This window comes from Gymnoscopelus braueri, assembly GCF_963280865.1.
Source record: "Gymnoscopelus braueri genome assembly, chromosome: 12".
Lineage (NCBI taxonomy): Eukaryota > Metazoa > Chordata > Actinopteri > Myctophiformes > Myctophidae > Gymnoscopelus > Gymnoscopelus braueri.
In genome coordinates this window covers 32,452,002-32,468,965 of record NC_137614.1, presented here as the reverse complement: position 1 = coordinate 32,468,965, position 16,964 = coordinate 32,452,002, and the positions used below count along the sequence as shown (strand labels likewise).

General features: G+C 43.4%; 1 protein-coding gene across 1 annotated transcript in view; it reads left to right on the top strand.

Annotated features, from left to right (window-relative positions):
- The window catches only part of nphp4 (nephronophthisis 4), a 244,105-nt gene that overhangs the window by 109,775 nt on the left and 117,366 nt on the right, over positions 1-16,964 (top strand). Inside the window, exons 7-8 of the mRNA XM_080443698.1 lie at positions 1,813-1,997; positions 6,464-6,587. Coding sequence (XP_080299824.1) covers positions 1,813-1,997; positions 6,464-6,587 — 309 coding nt within the window. The remainder of the gene's footprint in view (positions 1-1,812; positions 1,998-6,463; positions 6,588-16,964) is intronic.

Sequence of the window (16,964 nt, the reverse complement as noted above, 5' to 3'; positions counted from 1 at the left end):
CTGAACTTTGAGGCCCACATCAAACATCTTAAAACCTCCTTGTTCCACCTCAGCGATATTTTTTTCTTCTGCAAGATCCTTTTTATAGTTGTTTCATGCGCACTTTGAGACTTGTTTGAAAAAAATGCATTATGAATAAAACATTACTATTATTATGGAGCCTGGTGTCTGATGATGTTTGTGCTGGTGGTATCCTGGGGTGGTGTCAGGACATAACGGTAAAATCCTTTGTGTTAATTCATCCCTTTGTAACTCAGAAAGTGTGCAAATCTAACATAATTATTTTAGCTACTGCGACGTCACACCCTAGTACATGCGAGGGGAAAGGAATCGATGTCGGTGTGTTGGAGGTGCAATCAAAGGTGTTTTGGGCTCCTTTTGTGGCTTGGGAGCTTGAAAAACAAATAATGGGACACCCCATCTTGATCTTTCTTGTTGCATGTCCTGCACTACGATAATTAACCTTAGTTCTGAGCTAGAGCAGAAAAATATATTGCTGTATAGAATCCATCTAACTCGATGCTGATACCTGTGTTGTTTACAGCTCCAAGACAATGGTGGACTCAGCCTTGCCCCAAATACCTGTACTGTATGTGTGTCTTCAAGAATGGACCCATAAGAGTCCCATTCGGTTAGATTTGTACACCCACCGAGTTAAATGAACCCACAGGAATTTGTATGTTCCTCACATTATATCTTAGCAAAAGATCCACACGAGGAGATGTACTAATCCTTTCTTTTTTGGCATAGAATACATTCTCCAGTTTTAATCACACTGTAGCCTTTCCCCCTGGTGTTTCCACAGCCTTGACATTGGTTTAGAACATTTTATTTATGATTTGTGATGAAATAAATCTAATCCAGAAGCTTCATTGTCCATTTTGTAATCCTTCCTACACAGAGCGAGATATAGTAGCGGGTCGGAAGTGGATGTCTAGTGTTACGTAACAAGACCTCGGTGAAGCTGTGTTTTTTTCACCTTTGGATGAGCCATAGAAAACGAAAATCTGGTCTGTGTGTCAAATATGAATGTAGTTTGCACTGTGTTTCCAGAATGTTTTTCTCCCCTTTTTTTGCAGTGTGCTAATGCTTTAGGCCACTATGCATGTTAAGTGGGTGGAACAAGCTAGTTTTGCACGATCTCAAAAGGATTAGCACTTGCTCGGTCTTACACGATCGCTACTGAACACGCACAGTTAAAACTCCTACGTTACTTTTCCACTCTTCACTTTGACATTGCAGTGTGTAATGTTGCTGATGAAATAGACGGCTTGAAAAGTCAGTTGATTTCTTTAGGAATAGATTGTAACCATTAAAGTGAGACTGTGCAGAAGCCACAAACTTGGATCATTTTCATCCACTGAGCCTTGTCTCTGTCTCTTAGTGACACCAGCCTGGTATGATAAGAGATGACAAATGTGTTTCCAGGTTTCCTAATGTAACTAACGCTACATAACCTGATGGCTCTTTGAATTTGGTGACATCTTACTTGCTACAGTAGGCTATAGATTATTATAATAGATGGTGCTTTGCTTTCTAGTCACTCTGAATAATAAAGCTAGGTCAAACATATGGTCTAATAATCTATGCAGTGAAATTCATTGTTCATTTATCTCAGAAGTCTTCTGAGCTAAATTAACACTGAGGATTTTAGTGTGTAACTGAACGACATGGATAATCCTCCATGTTTCCTCCTACCTCCGGATGCCATTCAAGGTTTTTTTTCTCCTTCCCTTATAGGATATCAGCTTGTATGGAATTGGAATATAATCTCCTTATGACAATTTTTCTTAACTTTTCTATGACTTTCAGAAACAGCTGGGACCAGAGGGAGCACTGAGGACGGTTGCCATACAGGAAAGGAGGCTACATGTGGGGGTGCACAACGGCTGGGGCTTCGTGGAGAAGCCCCAGGTGGTTGTGCTGGATCCGCAGTCCATGGGGAGTAGGACACGGGCAGGCAGCATCTCCAGACAGAACACCCCAACCAAGGACAGGTGAGAACAAGACGCACGTGTTGACACTGTTACGTGCTTGAAACACCAACCGGGCCAGAAAGGCATGGTAACACCAGTTGTTGTTGGACACATTTCTCAGACATCCATGTATATTAAACATGTTTCACATGGTCAATTGGTCATTAATGATCATTATACACTATCAGTTCAAGTAAGAAGATTTTTTATCAAGGCACCATAAGTCTTGTGCAATGGCCACATGCATCTGAATAGCAGAGCCCGACTGATGTCAGGGCTAAATGTTTAATAGTTAGAAACCGATATAATTGGACCCTTGCAGGTCTGTAACTCCGAGTTAAATTAACAATGATGATTTTACAGTGTAGACTGGGGTCCCAGAGATATAAATCGTGTCAAATGGGGGTCCGTGGCCTAATTTCAAACTGGGGGTCCTTGAAATTGAAAAGGTTGAGAATCACTGACATACTAGTACAGACATAAGAAGCACAACTTAACAAAGCAAAGCCTTCGACCTGTTCGATACATTATTAAGTGGAATGTTTGCTAAATGTTTTGCATAAACCTAAAACAAACCACCCAACCAGGGTGGTTTGTTTTTGTCCCATTTCATTAGACACCACATTGAATTTCCCACAAACAACCCCAAGGTCCTTTGAGAGGGGAGAAGGTAATGCATACACAATAGAGGAACGTGACACTGAAACTCTTAATCAACAGAGGGCAATAATGAACAACTTCACAGTCAGTTGTTATGCCCTTGGTGTAAGGATTTATAGCTTTTGTATAATTGCTGAATTGCACAAGCCATATTCTTTAGCTATCCCAGCTGCTGGTAACATCCTTAAGTGCGCACACACGTACACACACACACACACACACTCAAGTGTACATGCACACACGCACACACACACACACACACACACACACACACACACACACACACACACACACACACACACATCCCACGCAGTCCCTTACATAACCTTACATACATTTCTTTCACTCGATCTTGCGCAACGTCATACATTCTGCATACCCCTTACACATTGACCTTGCTCCAAAAACACACACACACACACACACACACACACACACACACACACACACACACACACACACACACACACACACACACACACACACACACACACAGCCCCCCTGATTGTTGCCGTACAAACATCAGTCCTCCATAAAGGAAGCATGGGTATTCCAGTGTATATTTTCTTTTCCCAGCCAAAGAAGCAGATGTTGCTGCCGCTGCGTTTTCCCCCTGGGTTTATTTTTTATTTTTTTTAACATTAACAGCATGATACCTGACAACCCCATCAAACTGTATCTGCTCTCCCCGCAGTGGTGGAGGTTTCCTTAGGCCAACCCTCTGCCTGCCTAAGTACAGCAGTAAAAAACAAAACCACATGGTCGGGACAGATGGCTTCAGTGCATCCATAGCATGGGGGACAGCAGGTCAATTCATGATGATGAGGGCCTGATATTGATGGGACATGTGTGGCTGTGCCAGAGTGTACAGCATTAACTACTTAAGCCCTACCAAGACTTCAAACCCGGCGCGCACATCGGCGACGACTTGAGGGAGTTGTCCAGAACTACCAATCCAACCGATATGCCCATATACAGTATGGTACCTCTTTATAGACTGGTCAAAAGATTATGTACCTTACGTGAATGTAGACATTTTCTATATTCTAAAAGGTTTCAAAAAAGAATACTGCTATAGGTCACATCAATAAAAGTGTTTACACTGCATTTAGAATTGTGGTGCTTCCAGAAAGTTTATGTATTTTAAGAGCAATGTCTCATTTATTAATGATGTCCATTCCCACTGGGCTTGGAGAGATTCCACTGACAGCACAGTGTTTGGAAAATGCCTAATTGAAAGCAAAATTGGCACACACACACACACACACACACACACACACACACACACACACACACACACACACACCAGTCCAAGATCCATGATAAGATGGGAGGAAATTGGCGACTCAATCCAAAACAATCAAAATGTGTTATTATAAACATTCTACAACTACCCTGGCCTAAATGTCAAGATGACAAACACAAACATAGATAATTATTTTCAATAAAATATGACGTTATTTTGTGTTCGCTGTGCTGTATCCCGATGAACGTACAACGTTCTAATACAGTGTTTGATTGGAACTGGCCATTTTACAGATAATAGGGCAGCAATGGCTCAAGAGGTGGAGTCTGGGAACCGGATCCCCAGCTCCTCCTGGCTTTGTATCGAATTGTCCTTTAGCAGCGCAAGATGAGCAGGTTGATGCCTTGCATGATTGCCTCCTCTGTTGGTGTGTGAATGTGTGTGTGAATGGGTGAACGTAATGCATTTTATTTTCCTTTTATTTATTATTATCCCCTTTTCTATGTTGCCACTGCTATTGTACACACCTGCCCAGTGAGGAGCCCCAACAGCCAACCGGGAGGACATAGTATCTCCGTCCTACTCCTCCCTTTCAACACCCCCCACTGACTGGCGCCACCCCAGCCCATAGCAGTCTTTGGCGCAGTGACAAAGATCGCCCTTCTTGCCTGGCTTCCCTCCCGCGAGCAGCCAATTGTGTTCATATAGATGCTCGGCCAAGCCTGATGCACTGCAGTGAATTTGAACTCCTAGACTCCGCAGTGGTGGAAGGATGCTTTACCCCTGCACCACCCAAGCGCCCAGTAACGTACATGGTAAACCACTTTGAATAAAGGCGCTATAAAAATACAGCCCATTTACAGACAGGCAATATCTATGTTGATACCAGCCGTCAGCAGGGTCAGTCAGTCAGTTTAACTGGTTGCAGGGCATCCAGTAATGACAAGGAAGGAACTGAATGCCCACTTAGAAGCCAAACACAGACAACTGATATCCAACCCACCAGTGTATCTGAATTGAAATTTGGAGTATTTTCTCACTGAGAATCACTATTTATGTGAGATGCTAGCACATATGGCAATTATGTGGGTGATTATGTGGCCATATTATACGCCCAAGAGAGCATGTACTGTACATACAAAGACAAAACACTCTGCCATTACTTTACTCGCAGCGAGTTAGGCATCTGTCGTAGGAACAGGAACAAAACAAAATAAAAAACCTGACTATTATGTTTAGCTTCCAGCAGAAACCTCAGCCTTTAACAAAAATAAATAAAAAGAAATGCAGACGTCTATGATAACAAAAGTGTAGGTGGTAATTACATTAAATGCCTTTTTTATTTCCTCTCTCAGTTAAAGCCAACAGTCTGTTTCACTTGTAATGGCTCTGGTGTATTTTAGAAAAAATCAAGTGCTTGTCAGTTCCATCCTGTGGGGGACAAAGTAGAATAAAAGATACAATTAAAAAGGCTTTTTAACCTGGTGTCAAGCTAGCACTCAGCTATACACAGTAAATTACTACGTGTTCATTTAATCCTTGCAGGTCAATTTCTACATTTGAATGAATACTCAGGATTTACTCGGGATCGTTGCTGTCGGGTGGAAATTGTCCAAAACTGTTTTCAGGATTCAAATTTAAAAAAAAGCACACATTGTAGTTCAAACTCAAAACAAGCTAAAAACCAAGCTCAAGCCTACTATTTTTTACACATTTTGTGTGACACTGTAGAATGACAAAGTAGGGCGCTAATTTACGAAAAGAGAAAAGAAAGACATAAAAAGTAAAAATATGGAGATAAGAGGTTTCTGCCTGACAGCAACGGTATGCTCTCGTCCATGAAACAGTTGAACTGTGAAGGATGGACATCTATCAGGTATGTAGCTCACACGGGGGTGGAGGGGGACGTTCACTAAAAGAGCAATGGATATAGTGAGTGTAGCTAGCTCCTTTTAACAATCCCTGTTCCCGGGGACTGTTGAATTTCATTTCTCTTTTCATAGTCTATAAACAAAAAAGAAAAACGGTGTAAAAATGGCTAAAAGCAATAAAAGGCTCTTTGGTCTGAACCCGTGCTGTACTTGACGGAGAAGGATTGCTTTTCCATCTGTCTGGGCAGGAGACCTTTTTCCGCCACCCCCCCGCCCCCACACCTTTTCCTTCTTTTTTAGTTCCTCTTGTCCACTTTGCCCCGGCTGTTACTTTCTTCCGTTTCGCCACCCCGACGTTGTACTGCCTGAGCCTCCTCTCGCTGTCCTCTCCTATTATCACCTCTCCTACTTACGTCTGACTCTTTTCTGCTCCCTGCCTCCCATCCCATCAATCCTCCGGCTTGATCTCGACACCCGGCCATACCGAACTTCCTCTCTGGCCCCAGAGCCTCTCTCTCTCTCTCTCTCTCTCTGATATATACTTTGTGGTATTATGTGTCCTACACTAGAAACGGCAGATCTAAAAGCTCACAATACGACGCGTTGTGAGCTTATAGATCTGCTGTTTCTGGCACTGTCGAGGGATTATAAATTTGGCAAGACTCTCCTCACCCCTCTCTCTCTCTCTCTCTCTCTCTCCCTCCCTGCAGCTCAACTTCCTGTCGTCTGGTCCTCCGCAGCAGCCTGGAGCTCCGGCTGACCAATCACGAGGCTCTGGCCATTGTCTTCCAGCTGGAGTATGTCTTCTCCGCTCAACTGGGCCGAGACACCGCGGTAAGGACACACAGCGACACACGGAGCAAGCACACACGCGCACACATGCATCATGCACACACATGTGCACACACACACACACGCACACACACACACACACACACACACACACACACACACACACACACACACACACACACACACACGCATGCAGACAGATATATGGTGTTATACAAACAAACTATACAAAAAGGTGTTAATTAAACTTTGACACACACAAATTGACACTTGCGGGTACTTTTTTAATACTTTCAGAGTTAAATCAATGCTAGATTGTACTATTTTCAGCGTGTGACTCCATCATGACGGTAAATTAAGTGTTACATAACTTAACACTACTCCCCTCTGCTGACTCTGCATTTCCAACCTCAACAACCTAGGCGCCTAGGAGCAACTAAAGAGGAAGGGAAATAGAGGCTGCAGTGGACAGTACAGATGATGTTAGTCAAGGGGCACGGTGACGCAGTCGGTAACGCTGTCGCCTCACAGCTAGAAAGTCCTGGGTTCGATGCCCGCCCGGGACGCTGTGGGCGCTGGGGGCGTACTTTCTCCTCCGCGTCATCAGTGCCCATACCCGAGGTGGGGTTGGCGAAAGGGCCTTTTTGTATGGAGTTCAGTTTGCATGTTCTCCCCGTGTCCCCTAGGGTAGGTACCCTCACAAAAAACATGCAGAAATCCTGGTCTCTGTACTGCCTCCCCCTGGTCAGGTGCCTGATGGAGGGGAAAGGAACTGGTTGGAATAACGTATTCCTTCCACACGCTATATCTTACCGGGGAAACTCACCCCTGTCAGGTGATAAGAACCCGCCTGCTCACTCCTCATGCATTGAAGGAAGCATGAGCTCAGTTTGGGGCTCTCCCCATGCTGGCAGAGGGAGAGTAGCACCCAGGATTACAGCTTAGGCAATTGGCACTGGGTGAAAAAAATGGGTTACAAAAATCATGGGATAAAAATGTGTAAGAAAAAAACAAAAGAAGATAGGTTAGTTGCAAAGGTGCATGGGACAAGACGTGTGTAGGGAAAAAAGTTGAAGTGGGTTATGGTCAGTAAGTACTAAAACTGGCATGCTGGACTACATGGTGCCACAAAGCCAAGATTAACACCAGTGCTTCTTTTTCTGAGTAATTCAGCTGGTAGGAGTTGGATTTCTTGGAAAATAATCTAACTGGACGTTCAATACCTTGTTTATTAGCTTGAAGGAGTACGCCAATAAGCCAATATGGCTTGCATCCATGTGAAGCTTGAAGGGCTGATCCAATCGGGGCGCTAACAGAACTGGAGCAGAACACAACAAAGCTTTAATGTTAGCAAAAGCTTGCTGACATGAGGCAGACCAAATTAATTTTGATTTTGCTCTCAGCAAGTCAGTCAGAGGAGACGATCAGTTGAGAAACTCCAACAAAAACTGCGGTAATAAAAGACCAAACAGAAAAACCTCATTAGTTCTTTTCAGCAGTGGGAAACGGTAAACTCATCAATGGCTGAAACTTGGGCATAAACAGGCTGCACAATGTTCTTACCCACAACCAAGACATAGTTTTTACAAACTTGCATACCGCTAAGTTTACAGTTACATTTCCTTCTGCTAGTGAGTCGAACAAAGCATGAATAGGACTTAGATGGTCCTCCCAGGTATTACTGTATATCACCACATAATCTAAATATGCAGTACAAGCTTTACGTCCATTTACAACTAAATTCATGAGTCACTGGAATCATGTGTCACATAAGCCCATGACCCACGACTGTGTAAGAGAACAGGACAGATGATGTTATGAAAGCAGATATTTCATTTTTTCATCTTTTGGGGATAATGGCACCTGACAGAACACGTGTAATAGATTCATTCACCTACTTTGCTGCACCAACTTAAAGTAAATACAGTAACCTCTGGTACCAACTCAGTTAAAATTGCATCTTTAACAGTAGAATAAATCTGGCAGGCAACTGCACTAAGCGCTAAATAAGCTTATTGGGCTTTTGATTGATTTGCATCTTTATTGCCAAAATGCATACACATAAACATAATTTACATATATACCTGTATGTCAAAAGACTAAAACACAATCAAGCTTAATAGTTTATTTCCATTGTTGTGTGTAAACTTGAGTGTTGTGTATGCTGTTCATGATATACTGTTGCAACCCACAACTTACACAGTCCTGGTTAGGCAACCCAGTCTGACGGAGATAAGCGCTTTGTGGTGTGTGCCCCTTTCTAGTTACTTGATGTTCGAATTTTAGCATTCCCTGGTAGAATGAAGGAACATTGCTCTTTTGGGATTCATTCGTAAAATGTTGGTAGTGTTGCAGTGAAAATGGTTAGAGCAGTGATCTCTGGGGAAAATCCCTGGACTGGAGGGGGTTGATGTTTGTGCAGTTTCCTTCCTCGCTCTAGTGGTTTATAGTGCATAAATACCCACTGTAAGTAACTGCATGAAGACTTGGGTTGATTTTAATAAGCTTCTGGGTTTTTATTGCACTTCAGGGTTCATTATTGTCCTGTTATGGGCTACTGTTGCTAGCTTTGTTTGGTGTCCATTAGAGGAACTTTTGTATAGTTGTACAAAAGAGCAACTTTTGAAGATTGTTGTGCATTATGACCGGAAAACTGTCAAAGGAGAAAATTCATGGGTCATTGAGGGCTGCTTTAATGGAAAATGGGGGGAAATAAATTGAGTTGCAGCGGTACTGGTTAAGTAAGCTGTCGGGTAATGCTGATACCGAGTGTTCAGAGGAGCAGATAAGTCTGTCGCATCCATTTCACAAAGTTTGAAAATGTTGGATGTGGTGGGTAGCCGAACGTGTACTTTGCGTTGTGCTCATGTCGTGCTATTGACATTGTGAGTGCCTATGTGACGCACGCACACACGCACGCACGCACGCACGCACGCACATCCTTTGTTTATTTTTTACTGCACCGCCTGCCACTGCCTGATACTACAGTGGCAACAACATATTTAAATTAAACACACACACACACACACACACACACACACACACACACACACACACACACACACACACACACACACACACACACACTCTATGTTTTATGTATAGGCCTAAGCATATTTTGTTTATAATGTGGTAAACTTATGCCTAAAGGTACTACTTCTACTCTGGTTTTTTTTTTTCTTGTGATGAATTCTCCCAGAAAATAAATATACTGTATGTTTTGTGTTGTATGTTTTATTGAAGTAAATTAAATAAGCAATACAAAAATGGATCTGTAGAATCAGAATTGAATCAGAATCAACTTTATTGTCACATCACAGGTTTACAGTGTAAAACTGGGTCTGCAATTGGGGGGGTTCTCCATTGTTTTTGTTATTTCCAAGGGAAGAAGAAGAGGGGGCCAGGGGGAGCAAGGGGAAGAGAGGGAAAGATCAGTATGTATGCGATGTCTGTGTGAGTGGTGAGGAGTGTTTGTATGTATGTGAAACACAAAGTACAAACAAATGACGATAGAGCGAGCAGATATTGCAGGTCTGATGTACTGCATAGCCTCCTGGGCCTAGCCTTAGGTGTGTTGCATCTCTGACAAGGTCTCAGCTCCACCAATCAATGTCCCCGAACAAAGGGACAAAACACAGGAAGGACAACAACTAGGAAGGACAAGATTTGTCCGACTCTGTCGGAATGCGCTAACAAGCACACACACTCGGTGACACTAGGCAGTAGGCACACACTCAAACGTACCCTCACACGTAAACGCACATGCAGACATCCTATCCTGGCTGATTTTTCCCATCCTTGTCCTATCACTCACTGCCGTTGTCTGTCCTTGGAGGACTCACCACCGTCTCCCAAAGGAAATTAAAGAAGGCATCCTTGGCCAGACAACCTCAGTAAACAAACGGAGTGGAGAGGAGAATAGAGGAGGTGATGGAGGGGATGAAAAGCATGAGGACGCGAGAAAGGCAGCAGAGGAGAACAGATCCAATCATGAACGTATTGAGCTGGACCATACGGCCTGCCGCTCTTCGTTACCTCTTCACCGTGCGCGCTCACATTTCCGCATCGTGAGAACATAACGACACATGCAAATAATGCTCTGGCACCCAGGCTTAAGGCTACATCGGTGCTAGAAGCACACAGATGCATTCAACCACAATAACCCTGTGTCCTTATTTTGGCCATGTCATTATAGGCGATCATTTAAAAAAACATTTACAGAAATGTCAACGTTTCAATTAATTTCATAAATAGCAAAATAGCAGCTCTATAAGCATTACATCTCGATTTGATGTCTTGTGAGCTTGTAGATCAACTATTTAAAATGTTGTATAGTATAGTAGTATATTCAACCGCAATGGGTTAGTATATAAGGCTTAAGTGGTTAAATACAGTGGATATCAGTGCTTTGCATCTTTACATTCTACAATAAAGATTGCCATAAAAATTGACAAGCTCGGCATGAGCTTGTAGATCTGCTATTCTCGCTATTCGTTGTACAAGAAGTATATAGGGCTTAAGTTAAGTGGTTAACATGTCTTAAAACACGAGTGTGTGCGTGCACGTGCACGTGTGAGGGGGGGGGGGGCGGACGACGACGTCGACTCAGCTTTTGTCAGATGTAAGAAGGGGGGGGCTCCAAGTTGGAAAACACTGACTTGTGCCACCCTCAGGTACTGTATGTAATTTGATTTGTATTCACTTTTAGCTTACAGACTGATCTGCGTGCATTCAGAAAAACCTGGAGTTAGCACCTGTGGCCAAGCTGTGAAATGACCTGCGCCAAATGGTCGCAGTTTAAAAGCTTGGCATGTGGAGGGATTCTTTGTAGGGCAGCGAGTCAAACCTAGTAAACACACACACTTACTCACACGCACTTACACGCACGCATGCATGCACACGGTTGTTTATTTTTTATTTTTCTATTTTATCGCTTATATAGCACCCTACCCTTTCATAATGTGCTTATGTGTTTATCAGAGAAAGAAGCAGCCATTTAGTGCGCATAAACAGCAGAGGAGGTAAGGCAGACGGAGGGAATCAACACATCCCAAGGGAAGTTGTCTCTACAGCAGAGCACCCACAGCCGCTGATGCCATGGCGAGCCAGAGACCGATCTCTATAATTATGTGTGTGGGTGGGCCTTTAGCTCTTAATGCATTCTGGGACTGCCCCCCCCCATTGTGTTTCTCTGCGTGTGTTGTCCCTTCCACAGGCACAGGTCATCAGATCGCCAATTAAAAGCAGCAGAAAAACAAGCAACTTATTCTGCCACACAGTGTGGCTGGTGCATTTGCATTTTGTGCACTCATTCTTACCACCTCGGGCACCTGAAAGCTATTCAGGCTTGTTTGTGCAAATGGAAACCGGGTTTTTCTTTTCTCTTTCTCTGTCTTTTCAATGCCACAATATAGTGGAGAGTCATTAATTAAAAGATCATTCCATATCATTGACACAGAGAATGATCTTCTGAAGATGTGCTTGTTCACCGCCAACATATTATTATTATTATAGTATTGTCTGTCCCTATGCTGGTAATCCCGGAGACAGTGGCATGTGTCTTAGCAGAAAATAGTGCAGACGCATCAAAACCTCACAACACCCCTGCCCCCCCTCCTCTATAAAGAAAAAAGAAGTTAAAAAAGGAGTCGGATGATATCAGACAAAACTTTCTAACAGAAAGAGACACACTATTCAGTGTGTCTTGGGGTTGTGTACTCTTCTTTTATTTCCTGGTGTCAGAGCTGTCAGAGATAGGATGTGTTATGTCTCTGTTGACTCGACACCCCGCACGCGAGCGAGTGAGGAAGGTGTGCCTCCGGGGCACGCAGCTGTACATGCTGTCAGCACCACGGTTCTCGCGCTTTAAACTTCTTATGTTGTTGAACCTTGGGAGCGTGGGCTCACGTCACCTTGATGCCACGGCATCGAAGACATCTTTCGAAGGCTTTCTCCTATACGCTGCCCGCTGCCCCTTTGGAGCAGCGGGCAGTCTACACAGCAGTGGTTCTCAAACCTTTTCATGTCAAGGATCCCCAAAATGATATGTATTTGGCCACGGACCCCCATCTCAAAATACTTTGTTCCAGGGACGCCCAGAAGCAAAGATTTTAGTTACAAATGTTTGCTTTGAAAATATATATCCAAAGATTTGCACAAATGTTCAAGATTTTTCAAAAATAAAAGATGTAGATCTGCTATTTCTTTAATTGCCGAAGTATAAAATATAACTAGAGGTTCGGGCCGCTACGCGGCCCTCCCGTCTAGTAGCCTGGCCCGCACATCGGAGACAGAGACAGTAGAGCGTGTAGACGTTCATTGCAACACCGGTGCTTGTTTCTCACACATGATTTGGCAACACGATGATGGTCCGCTTGTTTTTCATTTATGTGGCAACACCCGTAGGCAAAAACGAAACCGAAACTTAACTTGTGCTAAAGGGTTTCCCCTTCCGGTGTGGTCGCTATTGTGGCAAAATATTGTTGGAGGATAATAATTACGCTACAAAGAGGCAAATGTATAGAGAGCAATGGAAAGTGGACGAAACAATGCGTAAATGTAGTGTTGCAGTGACATTTGATATGTTGTTGTTGTGTTGATACTGAAACAATGAAATGGCTTCAGGGGAGTGGCTTCAGCGGGGGACAGGAAGTGCTGACTATTCTCAATTGTAATATAGGATGGTTACAGCTCTAATCTAAAATGACACAGATGCTTTCCCGGATTGAATGGGTTAAAGCATTGTGTTTTTGTTTTGTCCACTACTGTTGAATCACCACAGTTAATGTGTATGAGATTCTAACTCCCAAGTAGTGCTGGTAGCTGTTCAGAGAGGCCTTTCATTTTGGTTTGAGTGTTCATTTCTCTTTTTTTTGGGGCCTGGATTGTAATTCTCCTTTTGTTCTTGTTCTCCAGCTGTTGTTTCCACTTGTTCTTGTCTTATTTCCTACGGTATTATTTGTGTTAATTTATTGTGTCACAGATGCTGCTCTAGATTGCCTCATGCATCATTTACACAGTATGAAAACATCAGGCCTCGGTTGTCCAGCGTCGAGTGTGGAACAGTGGAAGCATTGGCATCTTCATGCTCTCTTTGAACCGCCCCCTAAAATTGAGAGCACTCTTAAAACAGAATCAGTTTTTTTCCCTCATCTTTTTCCATCCCACTTTGGCTCTGAGCATCTGCATGGCCACTAGATGGTGCTGTGTAGTGCAAATTGACGGAGCATACGTTTGCGCTTCTTTCTTTCTCAGGAGTGTGGGTTGGAAGGATGGGTCCCTGCTCTTTCATTGGGATTTAATAGACTTGTGTCTTTTGTTTTATTCTGAAAGGGCTAAGGGTGAGTGGAACACTTTTGTTGAAATAAAATAAAGATAAGCCTTTATTGATTCCTAGAAGGAAACTCATGTGTCATAGCAGCAACAGCAGTGAGAATGAAACACAGGAGAGAGGTACAGTACGAGTAAGAGCCAAGACAAATAAAACTGAGCTGCTGGCCCTAGATATCTGCACTAGATCTCTGAATGAGCTGAGAATGTACAGTAGTATAATAAATAAATGTAAATGTACAGTGTTAATATGAAATAACATTCATCTATTGCTATACATCTATCACCAGTGGCTACATGAATGGATACAGGCTATCAGCAATGATTATACTGGTGGATAAGTACACACCCAGTCTATTAACCGTGAATCAACACTGAGTGTATGAATTAATTATTTACGGTGATTAAAGAAAGAATATAAGAATGGACTGAATATGTGTTCAGTGTATCAACAGTGAAATGCACAAGCAGGAAACGCAGTACACACCGTGTCATCAGCTTGCCTTGGAATTGGAAAGTCCTGGTTCGATTCCTGGCTGTGTGTTGAAGTGTCCTTGAGCAATTGACAGTGAACCCTTAACTGCTCGGGATGAGCAAGGTTGGTGCCTTGCATGGTTTTCTCCGCCATCGCTGTGGGAATGTGTGTGTGAATGTGAAATACATTGTAAAGCGTTTTAGAGAAAGGTGCTACATGTAAATGCAGTCAATTTATCATTTATCGGGCTGACACATGTTTCAGTACCCAGTATTGGATGTCTGTCAGATTGATTTTAGTATGGTGACATCAGGCATGCCATATTTAGCCATAATCCAGGAACCTAGTACTGGGACGTAACCGTTGGTTGACAACGTTGATTTGCATTGATGGCATGGCAGGGATCTCCATGTACAGTATGGCCATGAGTGTGGCATGTGATGTCCATATACGCTGTATTATCAGTCTGCCGTTCGTTGCGGTGGTTATTTTGTTTGATTCCAGGAGCACTTGTGCAACCCTGTGCCAATCATTTGGTGTTCCAAGGCTGATTGATCCACCCTCTCATCCTTGCAAAAAGAAGAACCTCAACAAATCAGAACAACTCTGTATTCCAGACAAAAAGGCAATGACCTCTCGTAAGAACTCATTGCCTTTGGCGATGAAGAAAAAAGCACGTGCCTTTTCATGCTTGTTTTCTCGTCTCTTCGGATTTGTAATTGCATTTAGCTCTGGTTCCTTCCCTCCCTCTCTTCTCCAACCACGCAAGCCCACCCCCCACCCAAGAGCTTTTGAGCGCGGAGCTTTCATGTCTCCACCAAGAGAGAGGCAGTTGGAGAGCAAATTTAAGTGGCTGGGTAAGCAAAGAACAGGCAGCTTGGTCTGATGGGCTTCTCCTCCAGAGCGTCCGGGGTTAGCAGACTTCAAATAACCAACTTTGCCTCCAGTCAAACACATCAAATGTCCACTCTTTCCCTGCATGTTCCCTTGCTTTCCTCAGCCCAGTGATTCTCAAGGTTTTCATTTCAAGGACCCCTAGTTGACTATGCATTAGGCCACGGACCCCCATATCTCTGAGAGTGTACAAATGTAACCAAATGGACCCCACTTTGAGAACCACTGTCCTAAACTCTCCCCTCTCCCTCATGGTGGGGGGGGCATCCACCATTACTCAGCAGTCCTCCGAGTAATGGGCTTCACAGGCAGCCGACACATGTCCTCCCCAAAGAAGAAAGCTTGAGAAAACATATTTAGGGAGCGTTATAAATTAAAGGTGAAAATGTGTTTGAAAGTTGCAATTAGTTGCTTGGCTCGCTGCTACGCACAGTAATTACCACAGCTCTAATATTACAATGATTCTGGAGCCTTAATTCCCTTGCTTCCGCAACCATATTATTAGAGTAATTGCTCCTTTATGCAGACTGCTGTATGGGGGTATGAAGTATTTATTCAACATAACATAGTTATACATAAACATGGCTCATTCTCAACAACCCATATGAAAGGGGAAACAAATGTTGTGAAGTAGCTGTGCAGTAAAGTAGAAGCCCCCCCGCTTTTTTCCTCCATGGACCTACAGTACACTGTACAGTGTGGCAAGGAATTAAGTCCAGTGATTCAAAGTAAGTACTGTTCTTGAGTTACATTTTGAGGTACGGCTTTAAGTATCCATGTTCTGCTTTATACTTCTACTCTCCACTGCTCCACAATAATTTGAAAACTTTATTTACAAGTTAATGTGTAAAATCATTTTATACTTTGACTATTCGAATAGCCGACCTACAAGCTCACAATGTTCGATGCGTGGTGAACTTGTACGTCAGCTATTTTTGAAAGTCTTTTTTTTTTTTAAGTCAAAATATTTCTGGAAAGTTTATATTTTACCGATTTTGTACTTGTTCTCAAGTACATTTTTAATACTTCAATGTATTTCTACAGTACATAGTGGTATTGCTACTTTCACTTCATTAAAAAATCTTCCACCACTGACTACATCACACACGAATCATCCCTGTAATAATGGGAGAGAATACTTCTTCATACGAAACACTTGAATCTTTTTAATAATGCATCCGTCAGCCGCCCGAGACAGGAGAACTGAACAACGACACGAGTGTCATGCCTTCAAGTCTTCCAGTCAAACGTGGGAGTCCAACGCATGGTGCATGATTTACCAGCCCGTGAGGATGCTGAGGCCAGTGACAAGTCATCCGAGGCGGCGACGGCTCCCCTAATTGTGGTCTGTCAACTCCAATTTAGCCCGGCCGTAACTCCATCCAAGGTGTCCCTGCTTTGGCATCCGCTTTTCTGAACACTGCTTTTATCAACCGGCGTGTCGCTCGGCGCAGTTTGTCAATTCAGCCGTGTAATACTGTTGCAATAAAGCTTAATGCAAGACGATGGCGACTTTCCTACTCTGACAAGCTCTAGCTCATTGCTAATGGAGGGCGAGGGGGGAGGGGTCAGTCCAGGGGGAATCAAAGCAGGGACGAGCTGCTATAGCTGCACATATATTTTCGTCCTTTAGCCAGGAAACCATTTATCAGAAAGGCGTGACAGCCGCAGTCATCCCCAGTGCTGACACGGGGGATGAGTGACTGCGTGCGGGTCACAGA